At 32.4% G+C, this 21,986-nt stretch overlaps 2 protein-coding genes across 17 annotated transcripts in view; both read right to left on the bottom strand.

Moving 5' to 3' along the window:
• Window positions 1-6,502: 6,502 nt before the first annotated feature.
• Window positions 6,503-7,150, bottom strand: LOC127902239 (putative disease resistance protein RGA4). Its single transcript, XM_052441077.1, has one exon. The coding sequence runs from the start codon at window positions 7,148-7,150 to the stop codon at window positions 6,503-6,505; it is 648 nt and encodes a 215-aa protein (XP_052297037.1).
• Window positions 7,151-8,738: 1,588 nt separating this feature from the next.
• LOC102613735 (putative disease resistance protein RGA1) overlaps window positions 8,739-21,986 on the bottom strand; it is a 63,696-nt gene continuing 50,448 nt past the window's right edge. Inside the window, exons 2-10 of one of the 16 annotated variants that reach the window (XM_052441462.1) lie at window positions 11,747-12,525; window positions 11,297-11,358; window positions 10,832-11,096; window positions 10,261-10,742; window positions 9,891-9,978; window positions 9,686-9,798; window positions 9,466-9,530; window positions 9,219-9,360; window positions 8,739-9,125 (exon numbers count right to left, since the gene is read on the bottom strand). In XM_052441462.1, coding sequence (XP_052297422.1) covers window positions 11,781-12,525 — 745 coding nt within the window. In that variant the 3' untranslated portion in view covers window positions 8,739-9,125; window positions 9,219-9,360; window positions 9,466-9,530; ... (4 more) ...; window positions 11,297-11,358; window positions 11,747-11,780. Of the gene's footprint in view, window positions 9,126-9,218; window positions 9,361-9,465; window positions 9,531-9,637; window positions 10,743-10,831; window positions 11,097-11,296; window positions 11,359-11,746; window positions 14,352-21,986 lie in introns of all 16 variants that reach the window. The other 15 variants (XM_052441463.1, XM_052441456.1, XM_052441454.1 and 12 more) reach the window with 15 other exon arrangements.

The raw sequence follows: 21,986 nt of genomic DNA, 5'->3' as shown, positions 1-21,986 counted from the left end.
ATATGAACTACATTTTCTTATAGTTGAGTGACAAACAATCCAATGGGTTCTTGACTGTTCTTATGTGTTGTTATGTCATTGCTGTAGCATTATACTCTAGTAGTTATTATTAATATAACTATTATTTCGGTTGACCACCCATTTAATAGTTCCAGTTAAGATAGAGCAGCAAAAGGGCATGTCTTAGCAGATATTATTAGAGTATTACTTGATCTTAAGTTAAGTTTCTTGGATTAAGTTATCTTGAATCCCATAAGGGCAATACTTGAAATTAAGATTTGTGACACACTAGACATAGGTGCTCACCTTGTGGGGTGGACAGCTGAGGATGCAGATTAATTCTGCCCAGTGCTGCAGCACTTGGCGTAACAATTGGAGTCAACTTGATGAAAAACAGTCAGCCCATAAGGAGAGTTTGATCATTCAACTACCATGGTCTCAATTGAATCTTAGACACATTTAGTTTAGTTTATTTCATTACTGTTTTGCTTACTTTATTCTCTCACAATCATTAATTATGATAGAACACATTTTACGTTTGTTAACTTCGGATTTAAATTAGTTTGCACTATTGTGATTGCTACAATATTTCAAGTATCATCAATCCCTGTGAGACAATCTTGAATATTCATCACTTTATTACTTGTTGTGTACACTTGCACATTGACACCAATAGCATTTGATTACAAAAACTACCAACAAAGGCCTGCACCATTTGTTCTTGAGGCACCCATACACACCAAAACGCGTCTCGCCAATTAATGTGTCGATCACCCTTTATAAACTCAGCATCTCTCTCGTGCTTTGCCGATGTAGGATTTGCCTAGGGTGTTACATACAACCCCCCGTTAGAGACTTAGCGTCCTCGCTGAGGTTCATCCCACCATCGCTCAAGAGGACACGCAAAGCCGCTCTGATACCATCTGTCATGACCCAACCCAGACCTGACAAGATATTGTCCGCTTTAAGGCTCGTGTGGTTTTGTTTTTGGTGCGCTTATATGCCCCAAAACGCGTTTTTCCAATTATGGTGTGGATCAACTCCTTATAATCCCAGCATCTCTCCTGTACTTTGCCAATGTAGGATTCATCTACGGTGTTACATACACCCCACTTAGGGACTCAGTGTCCTCGATAAAGTTTGCCCCACCATCGCTCAAGAGGACACACGAAGCCGCTCTGATACCATAATGTCATGACCCAACTAAGACCTAGCAAGATATTGTCCACTTTGGGCCTTAACAAGGCCCGCACGATTTTGTTCCTAGGGCATCCATACACTCCAAAACCCATCTTGCCAATTAAGGTGTGGATCACCTCTTTTAAACCCACTATCTCTCTCGTGCTTTGCTGATGTGGGATTTGCTTAGGGTATTACACACAACCCATGGTACAAGCCCACACGTGCTGTGCTCAGGCTGTTCCCAAAGAAAGGCCATTAACCTTGTTTTCTACATGCCTAGCGTGCTTTTTCAAGCGCACATGCCTGACGTTCTTTTTCAAACCCATCAACCCATCCACTTATAATAATAATAATGATAATAACAGAAACAACAACAATAACAATAACAACAACAAGAATAATAATAATAATAATAATTTTTATTAAGGGAACAATTAATATTTCATTATCAATGTATCACAATTTCACAACTAAATATTTAATTTCACAATAACCAACCATAATACAACAATACATAAATTTAATTTCATAGATCATAATAATGGTTAATAAAAATAAAAATTTCAATTCTCTAATAACAAATATAAGAATTCACAACAACTACAAAATGTGGATTATGACTAATCACAAGTACAAAAATACAAAATATTAATTGTTAAGCATGAAATAACCTTTATTAATACTTCATTTACATTAATATAAATTTTTTGATTTATCATTTATAAGATCATGATATTTATAATTTTATTTATCAAAATAAAGATATTATTTATTCATTTAATAAATTATAAACATAAAACAATTAGAATTTTTTTTAAACTAAGACTTAAATTAATTTTTAAAAGCCTATGCAAATAAAATATATTAAAACTTTAATTTACAAAATCATAACATTTTATATTTACATTTCATTAAAAAGTTGTACTTTGATAATACTTTGGCCCACATGCCATTGATGGCCTACGGGCCGCATCCTAACCCAACAATGAAGTGTGCTTATTACGTGCCCTTTTATTTGTCTTATTTTGACCAATATCTAATCATGTCATGCTTTAAAGGCACACACATGCCTAAAATTCTGAGCCCAGCCCAACCCACATGCGTGTTTTGCCATGCCGCATGCCCTGCCGAAATATGCTCGTACCATGCCGTGTTGTACGGACACGTGCCATGCCCGTGCTGTGCCATATGCCGCTTGGCCCATTGGCCATCCTTACTTGGGAAGGTAAGTGGCCAAAAATAAATTTGGGCTTTGCCCACCTGTATACCTTTTAAATAATAATAATAATAATAATATAGTATAATCATATTATAATATTGAATAATATACTATTATTTCAAAAAATATAATATTTCTAATTATTCAATATAATATAAATTATATTATGTTATTAAATTAAAAAATTGTTTTTATTATTAATGTCAAATATAATTGTTTAATTTATTTTGTTACATTTAATATGTTAGAAAATAATAAATGATTAAATAACATTAAATACTTTATATATATCTAAAGTAAAATAATTAAAATGATTTTATATAACAAAAGTAAAATAATATATTATCATTTATTTGTTAAATACTTAGGTTTATTACTATCTTATATTATTATTTAAATTTAGATTTAATTAATATTTTAATAAATTTAAATTTATTATAATTTATAAATAATAAAAATTAAATGATTATATTTAAAATAAGAACAATGTTTTAATACAATTAAGCCTAAACCCTATCTCCCCTTGGTTTTATTTTATATACCTTTCATTGTGTTAGCCATCTTTTTATTGTTGTGTAATGCAACCAGAAATTATAGCCAAAGGAGGGTTAGCATAAGAACAATGTTTTAAGGTAGTGCAATTCAGTGTAATGCAAGTTGCCAAATTTTATTATGATGTATTTGATTCTTTAATGATGGTACAATGTATTATGTTGCATTGTATTAAATGTGTAATATATTAATGTTGTACAATATCTGGTGTTACATTATATTGTATTATCTAAAATATTATTTTATGCCATTACTTATATAAAATTATTATTCTGTATATTTATTAATATTTTATACTGTTATTATATTAAATTTATTATTTTATTTGTAAAATAAAAATAAAATAAATCATCGACAGTCAGATCAAGCATACGAACCACCACCGATACAACGTTTTAGTTTTGTTTGATATTGTTTTTAGTATTGTCGAAATCGTCATCAGTGGAGGATTACAAAGGTACATGTTTCACTAGAAATCGATCTTCCATCTATGGTCAAAGTTTTGAGATTTAAAATTTTGACCATAAATCTGTGACGAAAGGGACCTTGGTTTCCAATGAAACATATACTGATGCAATGCTTAAGCAGCAAGGATTCCAATAGTACTAAAAATAAACTCAAATAGACATCTAAATCTAGCGGTCGATGGCCGTGACAGTGATTTAGAGCTGTTATCATTGACAATTAATCTTTAAAATAATAATTAATGAATAAATGTAAATTCATAATATATATTTTTAATTATTTTCAATTTTATTATAATATTTTATTGTTTTCTTTTCTTTCCTTTTAGTTGGTGCTCAGTTCTACAAACGTCTACTTTGAATTCGGAAATATAAATTTGTTATTATTCTATTTTTAATTATATTAAATAATTATTTTATGTCAATATAATGCAGTATTGTTAAATAATATAATAAAAATACAAATAATTAAAAATGTAATAAAAATTGTATAATAAAAATTTACTGTTATATATTAATTATTATAATATAAAAAGATAAAATAAAAAAGCTGAACATAATACACTTTATTATAATATAATATAATTTTATTAAATTATAAATTCATTTTTATGTTAATTATCAATAGCTTTTGCTCGTACATATAGCAAAACTCAAGGTCCTTCTCGGGTTTGAGCAACGCGCCAAAATTTGCATTGTGGTGCATTATAGACAGCACCACGTTGTAACTTCGAAAATTGCCAAACATGGGTGCCGGCTGCTCTGAAATGCCTCGAAAGTTCAATAAACAGCGTCTCAGTACTTGCTACTCTGAATTACCAAATATGCAATCATTTTTAAGTCATTATTGTTGTAAAACAAAAGTTCTAACTGTCAAGGGAAAGTTGACGAGTGTTACTGTTTGGTATCTTATTTAGAACTTATTGTTGCGGACCGCCCAATTCGCTAGCCCAATTGCCCCAATTTCGGGCTAGAGAGCCAACACAAGGCCAAGAGTGCTAGCTTGGCCCAATTCCGAAAAGTTCTAGGCAACTCTAGCACATGTGAACATGTAAATATTCTAGAATACTTTATACAATTCCAGCACATGCAAATAGCTAGGAAATTGTAAAATACTCTAGAGTTTGACCAAGTTTGGCAAAGTTAGGTAAAGTTAGGCAAAGTTAGGCAAAGCCTCCCCTATAAATATGGGATGGCATTAAGCATTTGTATCCAACAAGCATTGTAATCTCTCTTTGTGTAATACAAGTTTCTTTGGCTCAATTGCTCTCTTCTCTTATTCGAGAATCTCTAGGCTTACTTAGCAACATTCGGCAAAGTTGTTTAAGTGCCGCACGGGTTAGCTGCGCAAAACACTCATCCCGTGACATTATGCTTTAATAAATAGTGGCGGCCGTTAAGAAGTTACCTTGCCAAAACCAAGTTGCAATTATTTACCAAAACACTTATCTTTTGGCAGCAAAGTGACCAAAAAGCTTATACCAACAGAGCCTCGGTCCGGCTGGGTTAAGGGTTCCAATGAGAACTAAATTTACTCTAACAGACATCTTTTTTCCCGAAGATGATGCAAGCAAATCTAAGATTAGTACAAGTTTTGGGACCAAAGAATTAGGCCAGGAATCTCAAAAGATTTATTCCAAAAAATGTAAAGCCATAAATGGCATTAGATGTTTGTCACATTGTCTGCTTTCCTTCGAGACAGTCCAAAATTTGCGAAAATGCATTTAGCATTGCCAAAAAGCTAGCGAAGGATGGAAAAAGGTTCGGAAGAAAAGCTGGAATAATAAACAGTCAGAGATCCGAACTGAAACCAACCGTACAAATTAACCAACATGGAAGAAGAAACGTGAAAAGGATACCAATAAATTGGACATTTGATGAAACAAAGCCTGAATATCAGACTTGAGTATAAGTAGCCACCCAGCCGAATTAACATTGTAAATTGATCAATTTTACTCTCTGTAGTTCCATGTTCAAACATGGGAAGCTAAATGCCCTTTTAACATTATCTTCTCCAATTCATTGGAAAAATCTATTGATGGCAGCAAAATTTGGCAACAAGATGCCTGGAAAAGGCTTCATACTCTGAATGAGAGCCTGAAGTAGAACAAATATTATGAAAGAAGAAACAAAGGCATAATACCAGAAGAAATAGAATACTTTTCCCCAGAGCTCTCTGGTCTTGTTTGTGCTGGAACCAATGGAAATGAATTTCTACGAATAAGACAAATCAGCCGAGACAAGCACTCTGTATGAGCAAATAAACCAGAATTACCGAAAATTGAAGATTGATATGATACGTAAAATTTCAGTCCCCGTATAACAAATAGAGAACTTTGTACACAATTTATTGGAAATTAAGACTGTATACCTAAAGAATAATTTTCACTGTTAATCTTCTGCCGAATACCAGAAAAGATTAAGGTGGGGAGATTAAATATTTTAATCGCAACTAGATATACACAACACGGTACTAGCATTAGTGGATGGCACCAAGAGACGTACCGAATTGAATATGCCCCTTCACAGCCATTGTACAAGTTTAATTTGAAATTTACCGCAAAAGCTTTTTCAAAACCTTGGACATGATAACCTGAGAGATGAAATCGTTTTTACAACCAACATTGAAACACGCGTGAAGAAAGGAGGGTTTTCAGAAATATAACTTAACAACCATGAGATATCATGTATTCAGTAAGCAATTAATCCATAACTTGACAATTTTCAGAAAGCATCAACTGCTTGAATTTAAAAAGAGCAGATTCGGCCATCACTATTCCTTTTACTGTTAACACATGAACTTAGAGAATGCATTTAACCAAAAACAGAGCAGATCCGGTTATATGAACTTCTCTGCTGCCTGCATTATTTATACATAAATAGTTTAGATTTGTGGATCAATGAAAATTAATACCAAACTGCTGCAATGATAATTTTTGTTATCAACATTATTACATGAGTGTCGCAAAAAAAAATTTCTAAGGATTCTCCCAAATAGAAATAGAGAGCGAAGTGACTAGAAGGGAAGAAATTACCTGCAGGCGTAGTAATTACCGCCGTTTGAGAATTTAGTTATGGACCTCCATCATATGCCTCTTAAGTGGGGAATATGAGATATCTTACGCCAGTCTTCTCCTTCTCCGTCACGTTCTTGTAGAAGAGGACAATTCCGAATCTTTAATCTCTGCATTGTCGTTGTTTGAAGAAGGTAATTGGGCAGTTTTTTCATATTAGGACAATTCCCGATATCCATGAAAGAAAGACGTGGCATGATGGAGTTGTTATCCTTTCTAGTAATCCTATAATCCCACCCTACCAGTTCAGACATTTTCCAAATGAAGAGTGATTTAAATTTCGGGAAGGCAGTCACCGATGAAGATGAAGATGAAGATGAAGATGGAGACGGGTCATAATCAGTACTTCCTTCTAATTCCAAGAATTCATTACCCACAGTTTTTACCCTCCTCAAATCACTTATGGTGAGTTTTTCCAGAGATTGTAACTTTCCCAATGCAGGCAAATGCTCACAGTTTTTGCCCCAGCGGATTTTTAGAGTCCTTAAATTTGTTAGTGAAATCAATGAGTTGGGGAAAATGCTGCCTCTGTAATACAGAATCCCTAATTCCTCCAAACTCGGAGGCGGATGTAAGGCTTCAAGTAGTTGTTCATCCTCATCATTTACTTTTCGATCTTCCCCATCAAAAGACAGTTTCGAAAGCAGAAGATTTTTCATTTTAGCGAATTCTAGTCTCATAGCATCACCAAAATATGACGCATTACCCGGCCCTTCTATACCACAGTCTCGAAGGAGTTGAAGGTTTTTCAATTTTCATAGATCCAAGACAACTTGGTTTTGCCATGTTCAACACCTCCACCCACAACAAACTTATCCAATCTTAGAAGATTGGTTAATCTTAAGATCCCTATTGGCATGCACTTCAATGAATCAGTTTCGCCACTCAGTAAACTCCTCATTTTCATTAACTTCCCAATTCCTGGACGTAATTCTCAAAGATACCGGCACCCTCTAATATCTAGCTTATGTAAATTGTATAACTCGCACGAAGTCTCAGGTAGTTCCTTTATATCTAGATCAGACAAATTAAGGTGTTTTAAGTGTATTAATTTTCCTACATTTTCTGCAATTTCTTCAATCAAATTTATCACACCCAAACTTAATCGTCTCATATCTAATGCCCTAAAACATGCCAATTTGCTAAATAACTCTAGACGGATGCTACTATCAAGAGACAAATTGTTAACATCGTAAATTAAGAGGGCACGCAATCTACTAAGTCTATGAATGGAGTTAGGAAATGAACAGTCTCCTAAAGAGTTAACATTAAGTGATGGTCTTTCTCATCAAAAGAGTTTATGACCGATTCCTCACTACCATGATAAATTCCTATCGAAACACATTCTTTTCTGCTTAGAAATTGGGCAAAATCATGCACTATGTAATGCATCAGTCTTATATAAAAAATTTGTACTCAAATACAGATGCTTACAGAAAATTAAGATTTCAGACCTCAAGATAATTTTTATAACCATCAATCTTTAACAACCACTTGCACACTCGTAAAACTGTTAATGTTAGCCCAAAAAAACTGGGAACTTAGAAAGGATTTTAAGTATAAGAGACAAAACATTTCGGTGGCAACTAAACTTACACACCGTGGAAATCTAAAATTTATGTACTCAGAATGAATGTGCCTCTTCACAGCAATTAAACAAGCTGGAAACTTTAGAGCAAATGCTTTTTCAAACTCTTCAATTGCATAAGTTTGTTAAAATCAGCCTTTCTCAATCTTTCAATTCACACATGATAACACAAGGAAACATTGTAAGCGAATTGTCAACTATGACAAATTTGGGTAAATTTGTTGGATAATATATATTTGTTGGAAAGTAATTAAGTTGGAAGTAATTGTCAACTGCTGTTACCTGCATAATATATAGTGTCAATACCAAATTCTTTCCTGATCAGTGGAAGCATATCAGCCCACATAGGGTTTGCTTTTGTAGCTTTTAAGAAACTGAGAGATGAAAAACCTGGACTTTTGGGAAGCAATTCAGGATTCTTTATTTAGACTACAATGTTTGATAACTTGCTGATGCAAAAGACATTGCCTCCAGCACATTTTGCAGGACTTAAAATCAAGCCGATCACTTCCTTTTCTAGCAATTTTAATGGAGAAAGAAAAAGGGCGAAAAAAATCTGCAAGATGTCACCTGTAATACTGTATGTTAGCGGAAGCAGAGTTAAATAATTACAAAATTACATTCTTGATAGTCCAGAAATGATATATAGAAAACAGGCATAAAGAAATAACATATAATTCTTCATGATTTGGCTATTAGCCTACATCACGGCCAATAGCTGTCAAGAGATTTTTACTACGAAATGAGAGTGTACGAATATTAAAGAAAAACATTCACCGACGACCTAAATCATTGATATGTGCTTAATTTCTCACTCAATCTAAAAACAGTCAATCTCCCAAAATTCACTCAAATGAAACTTTCACAGGAAAGTCTTATTATTAAGGCATTAGCTTCGCTTCATATAATCAACAAATGAAATTTGAGGATGACATTTCACAAAATGGAGGGCTCTATTTGTCCTGTGAAAAATCTTCCTCACCATCATCATCCTTGCCATACCAGTTGCACTAAACAATCTTCATTCTGATATTTGCTCTATTAGCCTGATTACACAAGAAACCGAAACAAGCGTTCTAAATTTTAATCTTTATATATACCAAAATGGTGAAGAAGAGGACTTAGTTGATAATACCGACCTGAGTTAACAAACACGGGGCTGGTAACAATCACTGCATCTCATCATGTGGGGAAAGCCTTTGCAACAGAAGATGGTGCTTGCTTTAAGCAATAATAACTTCACAATTTCATAAGGTAGCTTAAAGGCCCTTTTAAGAAAATCTGCACCAGCCCAACAATTAGTTATGGAAATTCAAATCCAGAGTCATCTTAGTATAAGGAAAGAAGTAAAATAAGCGACTTGGCAACTATACACGCATTTATCACCTTCAATTTGCTCCTCTTTGTATAGAGTATTGTTTTTGCATTAACTTAATTAGCTTGCAAGCCACCTGAAAATGGTTTTAAATAATGAGTGAGAGTGCGAATTCGAACGAATTAATCAAATATGATGTCAAAAGAAACAAAAGTAAAATAGCCACAAGAAGTAGAAATATACTTTTGCTATATTTAGAGCACCTTCTACTGTCAAGTTTTTTTCCCTTACTCTGTTTCTGTGTGCGCTCAAACGCAATGCCTCAAGGCTCAAGATAATTTTATGACCATCAATCTTTTTGCAGCCATTCGCAGACTTGAAAAACTGGTTGTGGCCCTAGGGAACTTGAAAATCAGAAAGATTCAGAATGATTGACTAAATATTTTAATCAAAACTAATTAAGCATACATGCCTTGAAAATCTGAAACTGAATTACTCAAATGAATATGCCTGTCCATAGGAATTGCACGTGGTTGGAACTTTACTACAGAGACTTTTTCAAACCCTTGAAGATGATATTCTACCTGATAGCACAAGGAAACACAGTCGATATATAAAGATGCTTTTACAAACAAATGAGAGCTTACCAATATTGAAAGGATAACGATTCTCTCTCTCAAGAGACTACAAGCTATCAAGATTCACTACCGTGAAACTCTTACAACAGAATTGTCATCGAAGATTCTCTACTCAAATTTGATCAGACATCTCTCAAAAGGAAGAGCTCTAATAATATATAAAGCCAAAAATCTAACACTCATCAAATTGGCTTGTGAACAATTAATCTTCCTCGCCATCATACATACCGGGTGCGGTGAGCAATCTTCATTCTGACATTTGCATTAATAAGCTGCTTGGTATCCTTAACCTGATAACTTACAGAAACAAAAATAACTTTACTAAAGATTAGACCTAAGAGACAAAATACCAAAGAAGATGATATTCTGTCTGTGACCAGAGCTCTGTTTATTTCTGTCTGTACTCAAACCAAAAGGAAACATTGGAAATGAATTTCTACGAGTTAGAAAAATCGGCCAAAACAGGTACAAGCATTGAAACATGTGTGGAGAAAAAAAAAAACAAATTCTCACTGAGTTGGAAAACTGCTTATGGACAAAAATTAAATAACTTGAAAATCAGAAAAGATAAGGAATGAGTGACTAAACATTTTAATCGCAACCAAACATACAAACCTTGAAAATCCAAAATTGTACTCCGAATGAAAGTGCAATTGCACGAACTGGTAACTTTACTGCAAACGCTCTTACAAATCCTTGAAGACGATACCCTACATATCAAGATAACACAAAGAAACACAATGAATATTAAAGGTTATTCTGACAATGCAGATCTGTGCAAATTATAAACTGTGGTTACCTGCATAATAGTGTCAACACCGAATTCCTTCATGGAAGCATATGATCAGCCTACATGTGCTTTGCTTTGTAGCTTTTGAGCACCTCAAATTGTTATTACAACCAATAATAATCATCATATCTTTCAGGCGGCTATCCATCAACAATTGAAACAGAGCAGACCCGGCCATCACTTCTTCAAAGTCCAGAAACCAAACGTTGCACAATAACCACAGTGATAATCCTTGGTTACCCCAATTTTCTCCATAGAGTCTTCAAAAGTCAACCTAAAATTAAAATAAAAATGCAATGCAGGTGGAAATGAAAATTCTATAAATTAGATAAGATAAAAATGCAACGCAGTACTAGTAGGGAATCTAGTGCAACGCAGTACTCAATTATTTACTTCTCTGTTGTTGTTTATACGCAACACAGATATCAATAGAAGATGGAAATAAAATTCTATAAAATAAAGCAAGTGAATTACCAGCAGGACATTTTGGCAATCCTTTCACAGTACTTGTCATTTTCATAGACTTGCTCTGCTGCCTGCATCAGTAAAACCAAATTAGTATGGACATGTGAATTGCTAATGTAGTTCTGACATTTCCTCAAAACAAAATGGGCTAATGTAGTAAAACAGTTACACAATTACTCTACCCATCTCACAAATCTCAAGAATTAGTGTCACACAAATTATATATATCAAAAATAGGATTTTCATTAGAAAAGGTAAAACTGATACTTTAGTTTTCAAACACTGCTACAAAGCATCAAAGAAATTGTGTCTCGGGAAAAGTTCCCAGAAAATATTGCATATTCCTGTGAGACATGGGCAAAATATAGAAATCTAATTCAAAATATAATGATTATCATTATTATTATTAATTTCATTACAAGTAACAACAAAGTAAAACAGGGGAGGAGCAGAAATTACCGGCGGGGGATGGTAATTGCAACCGTTCGAGAATTTACAACTTGGTGTGGGGAATGTGCGATATCATATGATAGTCTTCTCCTCTGTAACGTTCTTCTAGAATAGGACACCCCCTAATACTCAATTCCTGCAGTGTCGTCGTTTGAAGAAGGTGATCTGGCAGCACATTTAATTTGGGGCAGCAATCAATTTCCAAGGAAGAAAGACGTGGCACGATGGAGATGTTTTCCTTCCTCGTAACCCTGTAATTCCACTCTTCCAATTCATCCAAGTCCTCAATTTTGAGTGATTTCAATTTGGGGAAGGCAATAACTGATGAAGATGAAGATGTGTCATCAACACTACTCTCTTCTATTCCCAAAAACTCATCACCCACTCTTTTTACACTAATCAAATTGTATAGGGTGAGTTTTTCCAGAAGCAATTTTCCCAGTGGAGGCAAATGCTCACAGTTAACGCACGAGAAGAGTTTTAGTTCCCTTAGATTGGTTAGCAAAGTCAACCATTTGGGAAAAATGTTGCCTCCGTAGAATAAAATCCATAATTCCTCTACATTCAAAGGCGGTTGTAAGGCTTCAAGAAGTTGTTTATCTTTCTCATTCTTCCTCCTCCCTTCTTCGCCTTCCCCATCTACGACTCTACCAAACTCAAGATGCAAAAGAAGGAGGTTTTTCTTATTGTAAAGTTGTAACCTCTCAGCCTCATGTACATGCGATACATTACTCAGCCCTTCTACTCTACATTCACGAAGGAGTTGAAGATTTTTCAGAGATTCAAGCCTACACGTGCTGCCACCATCAACACCTCCACCCACAACAAACTTTTCTAATGTTCGAAGGCTGGTCAATCTGGAAATCCCTATTGGCAGGTACTTCAGCTTTTCAGTTTGACCATTCATTAAACTCCTCATGTTCATTAACTTTCCAATCCCCGCAGGCAATTCTCTAAGATTTGTACACCATCTAACAGCTAGCTTTTGTAAATTATATAATTCACACAAAGTCTCAGGCAGTCTCTCTATACATAATTCAGATAAATTAAGATATTTTAAATGTATCAATTTTCCAATATTTTCTGGAATTTCTCTAATGAAATTTTGGTCATCTAAGGGTATGAACCATTGCCTTATAACTAGTGCCCTTAAACATGCCACTTTACTAAATAACTCCACAAGGATGCTGCCATTAAGAGACGGACTGTAAGGACTTAAATCATAAATTAAGAGGGTACGCAATCTATTAAATTCAGGAGTGGACATAGGAAATGAAGCTCCTCCTTCAAAGTTTAACCCTAAGTGACGGACTTTCTCACCAAAAGAGTTTATGACTGATTCTTTCCTACTGTTAATTTCTACCCACAAACATTCTTCTCTACTTACAAGTTGGGCAAAATCATGTACTATGTCATGCATCTTGCAACTCATAACATTATCATCATAATCTTTCACAAACTCTTGAAAGAAAGAGCGTGTTGCTAAGATGTTGAAATACTCTTCTCCAATAATCTCCATCTCTTCATCTTCTTCTGAATTAAGGTAACATTGAGCCATCCATAGTGTAATTAGTTCCTCTTTCCTTATATTGTAGTCTTTTGGAAAGACAGAACAATATGAGAAACATCGTTTTACCATAGAACTGGAGGGCAAATCGTTATAGCTCAATAACAAAGGAGGCAAAAGACCTTTCCCAATCTCTTCCACCTTCCACATTTCACTATCTAAAATTCTTTGCCACTCGCTTACTGTTCTTTTAGAGCGCAACAGATTCCCAATTACCTTTGCAGCAAGAGGCAAGCCTTTGCACTTACATGCAATTTTTCGTCCGATTGGTTCTAATTTTTCACAATCCTCAAAGGACCTACCTAGAAATGCTACCTGCTTAAACAATGACCAACATTCCTCTTCACCCAACTCCTTGACAGAGATAATATCTATTGATCCCATCTGGAGTGCAACTGACCTATCACGTGTGGTAATTAGAATTTTACTTTCATGGTGGCCATTCTTTAGACAAGAAAAGAACGGGTCCCATTTTTTGAAATCTCCATCCCACACATCATCCAAAACAAGAAAAAATTTCTTCCCCCTAATAGATTCCTGAGTCTGTTGCATAAGAGATTGGAATTCGCCTAAACTAGAAGCAGATTTGTCTAAAACCTCAAGAATTGCTTTAGCAATCCTAATCTCCTCAAAAGCGTCTGATACACACACCCATATAACTATGTCAAACTTTCTTTTCACCCCCTCATTGTTGAAGGCTAGTTGCGCAAGGGTTGTTTTACCTATACCCCCTAACCCAAACAGTGAGATGATACGAAGCCCTTTTTGTTGTTCGCTACTCTCACCCAACAACTTGCTTAACAGCTCATTTTTCTCGTCAATTCTACCACAAATCTCCCCCTCATCAACCAAGGAGGTGGTTCGCACTCGCTCTGGCTTCTTGACATTGTTACTCACATTCTCAGCAAATTTAAACCTATCTTTTTGAGAGGTAATATCATCCAGCGTTTTATTGATTTCTCTAATCTTGACAGCAATGTCATGACGAAGACTGAGTTGTTTGAAACTACCGAAGCAGTTTGAGGTAGAAGGAAAGAAGGAACATACCTTCTTCTTATGAGCAGCAAGAGCAAGAGTATTGTCATCGTCAAGGCCCTCAATCTGCAATTTGAGCCTTGCAGTGGTCCACTCCTCCAACACATCTTCCATGTCGTAAGATGCGTCTTTGAGCTGATCCAGCCAAAAAGTAACAGCTTTGTCGTGCTGCATTTGCCTTTTCTCTGCATCTTCCAGCACAAGTTGAATGGCTTGAAGATTGCTGGTAAGCTTTTTCACTTCTTCTCGGACACCAGTCACAAGCCTCACCTGTTGTTTCACTTCATCAGCCGCAACAGAGATCAGCTGCTCCAGGAGAGAGGAAACGATCGCATCAACCATTCTGACAAAGAAGACGAGAATTCTGAAGAGTTATTAGATGTGCTTTTGTTGCGATGATACTGAAAGAAAAGGAGTTATTGCATTCTTTTATACTGCATAGAAAAAGTTTATGCTTATCCCCACCCCACACGTCAATGATTGTAGAATGTTTAATTTCCCTGATTCTACTCCACTAGTTGTGATGCGTAATTATAAATATTCACAAATTATATATGAAATAGCACAAATTTGGATCTAGTAATGATTTATATGATTTCTGTGTGTTCACTTTTCCGTAATCTTCTACTATAAGGGTTCAGATTTAATTACTAATTTAAAAAATAAGCACAAAATAATATCAAGCATTAATGTTATTAGTAATACTCAAATTCACAAAGGAATAAATAACGAAAAGAAAAAAGATTGGAAAAATCATATTGGTAAATTAGCACATTGTTTTTTTAATAATCTCAATAAAATTAGTAATACTCATATTAGTCCCTAAAACATTATTATGTATAACTTAAAAAATCTTATTAGTCTCCATGATCAATATTTATTGAAATATTTTTGGCTTAGGTTGAGAAAAAAATTCCCAGTTTCATCACTAGTTAATCTCAAGTATACATCCCATATATATATACACACACGCGCGCACACACATTCCTTCTCGAGTGCAGGCGCCGTCATTTTTTTTTAATAGGAACACACTTTTAAGCCACGTGGCTTAATAGAGTTAATTTTTTAATGATATTAAACCACGCAACTTTATAGTATATTGAAAATTAACTCTATTAAGTCGTATGATTTAACAGAGTGTCTGCATTAAAAAAAAAGAAAAAAGAAAGAGGTTACATATATATGCAGGAAAGGTCTAAGAAAATTTTAAAACCTCACGATTTTAAAGTTTTCCCAAACTTTTCTGTACTTTAAAATTTTGAATTAACAAATTTATATATATATATAAAGAGTAATGATATAGTCATAAACTCTTGTACAAACTGATGTAGTGTTAATTTATTGGTTGAATTAAATATTTCTTGGCCCACATGATTTATTTATATTATTTTATATTTTCATTCAACTAATGAATTAATGCCACATCAGTTTGTATAATATCAATTTGTACAGTAGTTTATGACTGTATCATCACTCATATATAAATTCTCTCCCGCATACATCCACGCAAAATAGAGTCCGAATTTGACATGTCACAGTCTAAGAAAATAACTTTCACCGCTGTAAAACTATCGACGATGGCCTAAAACACTATGCTTACATGTTGTTTCATGTGGAAATCTATGGAGAGATAACGACTATATATATATATATATAAACATATCTTAATTTCTAATAAGATATTAACCAATATTTAATCAACATTTATGCAAAGGGGTCCCCCCTCTTTATTTGGAGGAATTTGGCACCAGATGAAAAATTTATGCTTATCCCCAACCCATACGTTAGTAATTGTAGTAGCATCTTTTAATTTCCCTGATTCTACTCCACTAGCTGTCGTACATAATTATAAATATTCTGAAATTTGTCGCATCTTTAAAGTATGAACACTGGTTTTGTCCATGTCACTTTTTCTATCTTATTGCAATATGAGGTAGACGAATTCAGTTTCTTCAAGATATGGGAAACGATCGCATCGGCCATTCTAATATTAGATTAAATGCTAAATGTTACAATTGCTTTTGTTGCGAAAATGCTCAAAAGAAAGTAGCTTTTATGAATTCTGTAAGAATGCTCATTCAAGCATTTTTTAATTCTTCTTATACTACGTGAAACATTTAATTTTTACCCTTGAGTCAATGTCAATGAGAATGCTTTTGTGCTGGAAATCAAAGGAGTCCCCAAAGGAGTCATCGTCTGGGGCTAGCTTTCTGCACCACCACGTCAATAATTGTCTAGATCTCCCCTGTTTCTCTGATTCAGAATAATTGTGCAGACTACTTTTCATCAGCATTCGTAAAATTTCTTACTTTTCTAATTAGTAACAAAATATTTGTAAGCTACAACATAAAAATTATAGCAATCTATCGATGAATCTTCTGAATTCATATTTAATAAATTCGATATAATATAGTCATTAGTTTTTTATTATAAACACCAGTATATTTTTTATGATATAACATATGTTGATGAAACTATATAAAGCAATTTCGCCCTGATATATAAATTCATTATGAATTTCATCACAAATTTGTATGCGATCGGGACCGTGCAAGTGAGATTTCAGATAAAATCATCTCCTGACAATTTATTTAATATTATACTTTTCAATTTAGCTTTAACGTATGGCCGACAACTTTTGTTATCCGGTAGGCCAAATCAGTATCATAAAGTAGTGAATCTGTTTTAGTCTACAGTCAATACATAACTTCATTATGTTTGCATGTCATGATAAAATGAGAATTGTTAAATATAATTAATATTAGTAATAAAATTACTATAATAATAATTACTATTATTAATATAATGATTATAAATAATATCAATAATAAAAATTTTATTATTATCAATACTATTATTATTATTATAAAATAAAATAGTACTAATTATTTTGATAATAGTAATAGTAATTAATAATAATAATAAAAATAATAAAAATTATCATCATCATCATCAATAAATTTTTCATAATAATAATAATATATAAGGAAGGAAAAAATAAGAATTTTAAAATTTGAGTGGGGGTAATATTGTTACCTCAGGGAATGGGATTCCCATTTGCACCTCCTCCCATAGGAATGTGAACTCTAGTAATCACTCCTTATTTTAGTTTGGGCCCATCACTTTGATTCAAATTCCTTCTCTCATTCAAGCAAGTAAACATATCATTAATTTAATTCCGATTACCAATAAATAAACACATTTATTATAGTGGTCAGGCCTTTTTTTTCCTATATAAAGACAAATGCAAATTCATCGGAGTCATTTTTAAAGAAAGGTTTATATAATTAATTTTTTTTAAAACTAAGAAAAGATAGCATATTGTCACGGACCACTCAAATTTACCACTAAAGGAGGCCAAACTAGCCTGCCAAGGTGAGCTCAATAAAAGACTGCCCAAACACGAAGTATGCTAAGTAGCAAGGCGCGCTCAATCCAAAATCCAAGGTAACCAAGTCCAATCCAATTTTAGAAATCTCTATAATACAATAGCAACTGTAAATATCTAGATAATTCTACAGTTGCGTACTCTAGAACTTAGTAGATAACTAGGCAACTTACGCAAGTTGCATAGAACTCTCTAGATCTAGGCAAGCCTCCCTATAAATAGGGCATGGCATCCACCATTTTGCACAACATCACACACCAAGCATAAGTAGATCAAGCATACTTGTAATGCTCTCTTGTATTCTCTCTTTCAAGTAATAAAATTCGTTTTGGCTACATTGCACTCTTCTCTCTAGCTTTTTTACAATCATCTTTTCTTAGCTAGTTTGAGAAGTTCGATAGGTTTAATTAGCAACTTTTGTGCTAGAAGTTGTTTAAGTGCCACATGGATTGTTGTGCAAATTATTTATGACGTGACAATATGCTATGATTATTATGAATTTTCCACCACTTTATATAAAATCCTCTAATTTATTTAAATTGTGAGTCAAAGAAGATTTACTAAACCCAAATTGTTCTATTATCATATTAATATAATATTTTTGTGTTGACACTTGTAAACAATTGAAAAGTTTTGTTTTACTATAAATTGGTAGCATCTCTACATGTAATATCATCTCATTTTTCCTCAAACAATATTACTAGCAAGAGAAAGGAATTAGAATTCTCCATCTCAAAGTTTAAGTTTTTGGTTATCAACACTTTCTTCATGTTCTTTGTATAGTTTAGATACTTCCTAATTAGATTTGCAACATGTTATCAAGACAACTTTACTTTGATTCAAGAAAGTACTCAATTTCATATGCTCTCATTTCATATGTTTATTTAACAACTCTATACTTATACGTATGTTTTGTAGTCACTATTGATTTAGAGTTACATCAAATAAAAAAAAAAAAAAAGGTGAGTGATCTTCTATTCTTTTATGTAGGGACATCAATGGGGTCAGGTGGGGGTGGGGAGGCCTACCTCATTACCCACCCCATTAAAATTTTTACCTCTATTCCTCATCTCATTCCCCAATAAAATTTAGTGGAGTGGGGATGGAGAATTCTCATGTGAGGAATGATTTCTCTACCCCTACCCTATTCTCTATTTACTTATTTAATAATAGGTATAGATAAATGATTTCAGTAAATTAAAAATTAGAAACTTAAATAAATTCATTATCATATTACAAATTATTTAAATTGTTTTAAAAATTCTCCAAAAGGTTCAAATAATATCTTGAACTAATATTAAAATTAAAAAATGTTTGAAGAGAATAGTATCTTAAGAGGAAAAAGAAAACATAAGAATGCTTTAGGGTTAAATAAGTATTATAATGTAGGTTTTTCTTTTAGTTATAACTTATTTATATTAGGTTAATAAAAAGAAAATTTATTAACCAACATTTTAATTGATAAAATAAAATTATTGAATAAAAACTAAAAAAATATTCATTTATAATAGGATTTGGGGTGGGAAGTACAAAACTAACCCCACCCCATTAAGAATTTGAGAATTATTTTTTCCTCATTCTCTACCCATTCTTCAAAAATTATTTAAAATTCACCCCATTTAAGGTGGAGTATATAGTATCAGTACTTTCATGGCATGAAATTATTATGCTCAGTGATGATTATTGATTTGTCTAATTTTAGATGAGTTATTATTTTGGAGATCAGTGCTTTTGCTGCTATGCTGAAACAAAAGGAGCTAGATTATTCTTCTTTACACTGCATGATAAAATATTTACTAATAGTCGATATTCTATCAACAATTATGCAAAGGAGTCCCTTCTGAAAAGCTGAATTTAGAATTCAATGAAAGTTTTAATCATTGTAGCATCTTTAATTTTCCTGTTTCGACTTCACACTTTGTGTTACATATTTGTTAACTATAATATTCTCAAATAAATTTGCAGTGGTCGGGCCCGTGCCAGTCAAAAACAGAAAAAATAAAACAAAAGTTGAAAAATCATGCAGCCGACCACTACAAATTAATTTAAAAAAAAGTAGTGGAACATTAGGTAGGCGAATGCGGTTCATCGTTCATAGGTCATTTAAGAAAGTAATCGCTCCCTAATTAATTTTTTTTCTTTTATCTAATCAAGAAAAGGTAGCATATTTTTTTTATTGATTTGCAATTCTTTAAAACAAACAAAAAAGAACATGAATGATTGATCGATAATATTAATTTTCTAAGTTATTTTAATTATTAAAAAAATATTACATATTTTATTTATAATATTATATTCATATTTATTATAGAACTTTATTTTAAGGCAATTTTAGTTGTTGTGTTTGAATGAATAGATGCTTATTTAATTCTTATATTTTAAGTTATATTCACGTTTAATCTTTATATTTAAAAAAAATATGATAGGACTCCCCTAATGTTAATATCTTACACTCTCCTGTTCTTACCTTTTATTTCCTTTTTGTTTACTTTTTGTTTCCTAGCTTTTTACTCCACCACATCTATAATTGTATAGCTTCTCTGATTCATAATAATTATGCAGACTACTCAGCATCACCACTTGTAAAATCTCTTATATTTGTATTTCGGTAGTTGCAGCACTTAAGATAAGTAATAAAATATTTGTAAACGACAACAAAAAGCTTTGAGCGATCTATCTATGAACATTCTGAAGTTAAATATAGTAGATTAATTTGATCTAGAGTGGTCTCAGTAGGTAGATTTTCTGATTATAAATATTAATAGACATTTAATTTTTTGAGAAGTCGGAGTTAAATCAATTCCATAATCATTTTAATTAATTAAGATGAATATCATACTATGGATTTGCCTCGTATTACGAAGAAAATGTACGAAAGATAATTAAGGAACAGCTTTTTTGAAATTTTTTTCAGGAGCTGATATTATATTAAAAAATTGGATGAAAATATAAGCTGATAATATATTAAAAAATTGGGTGAAATACAAGTAAAGGTATTGCAGACTGATTCGTTTAAGCTTGTGAGAGGACTCGTCGGTCGTCAATTATTTTCTCTCGTTCTTGGGATACATACAAGAAAAAAGTTCGAGGTGAGTTATTAACAGTAAACCCAAACTGCCCTATTTTATTAATAGCAAATAGAATATTAGTACTCTTAAGGTGAGTTTTGACACGCTGCATTTATATTATGGTTTATTTCATTAGAATGTATTACTTTGAGTTGTGATACAATACTAAATTTGATGTATATAATAAAATAATATTATTTTTTGTTAAAATTAAATTATTATTATTTAAATATATTAATATTTATTATTATTAATTATTAATTAAGAATTAAATATTCTTGTATCTAATTTTATAAATATAAAAAATTTAATAGTATATTGTTACTAATTAATAAGATATTACAATACTATGTTATTTTATTAATTCTATTATATTACAATATAATTTTATTTATACGTATTATGGTATAATTATATAATGAAAGTAAAATAATGTACTATCATTTATTTATTTAGGTTCATTACTATCTTATATTATTATTACTTAAATTAAATTTTATTTAAATATAAATTTATTATAATTATAAAATAATAAAGATTAAATGATTATACTTAAAATATGAACAATGTTTTAATACAATACAACCTAAACTCTATCTCCGCTTGTTTTTATTTTTATACCTTTCATTTTATTACCTATCTTTTTAATATTGTGCAATGCAAGAAATTTTAGCCAAAGAAGGGTTAGCATAAGAACTGTGTTTGAATGCAATGTAATACGGTATAATGCAAGTTGCTGTATTGTATTATGATGTATTACATTATTTAAGGATGGTGTATTGTACTGACATTATATTATATAATATTATATAATGTTTGATGTTACACTGTATTGTATTATTTAAAATAATATTTTATATCATTATTTATGTGAATTTAATATTATGTATATTTATCAATACTTTATATTATTATTATTATAATATTACATTTATTAATTTAATTTACAGAAAAAAAAAACAATCACTGACAGCCACGTCAACCATCGCTAATCACCACGAATCAGCGCCGACACCACATTTTGGTTTTGTTTGATGTTATTTTTGGTATCGTAAAAATCCTCATCGGTGGAGGACTGCAACGTACATGTTTCACTAAAAATAGAGCTTCCGGTCACTAGACATCTATAGACAAAGTTTTGATATTCAAAATTTTGACCATAGATTTATGGCGAAAGGAACCTCGGTTCTG

Source organism: Citrus sinensis, chromosome 5 (assembly GCF_022201045.2).
Source record: "Citrus sinensis cultivar Valencia sweet orange chromosome 5, DVS_A1.0, whole genome shotgun sequence".
NCBI lineage: Eukaryota > Viridiplantae > Streptophyta > Magnoliopsida > Sapindales > Rutaceae > Citrus > Citrus sinensis.
Note: the sequence above shows the minus strand (reverse complement) of the source record. Positions and strands in the feature narration are given on the sequence as shown.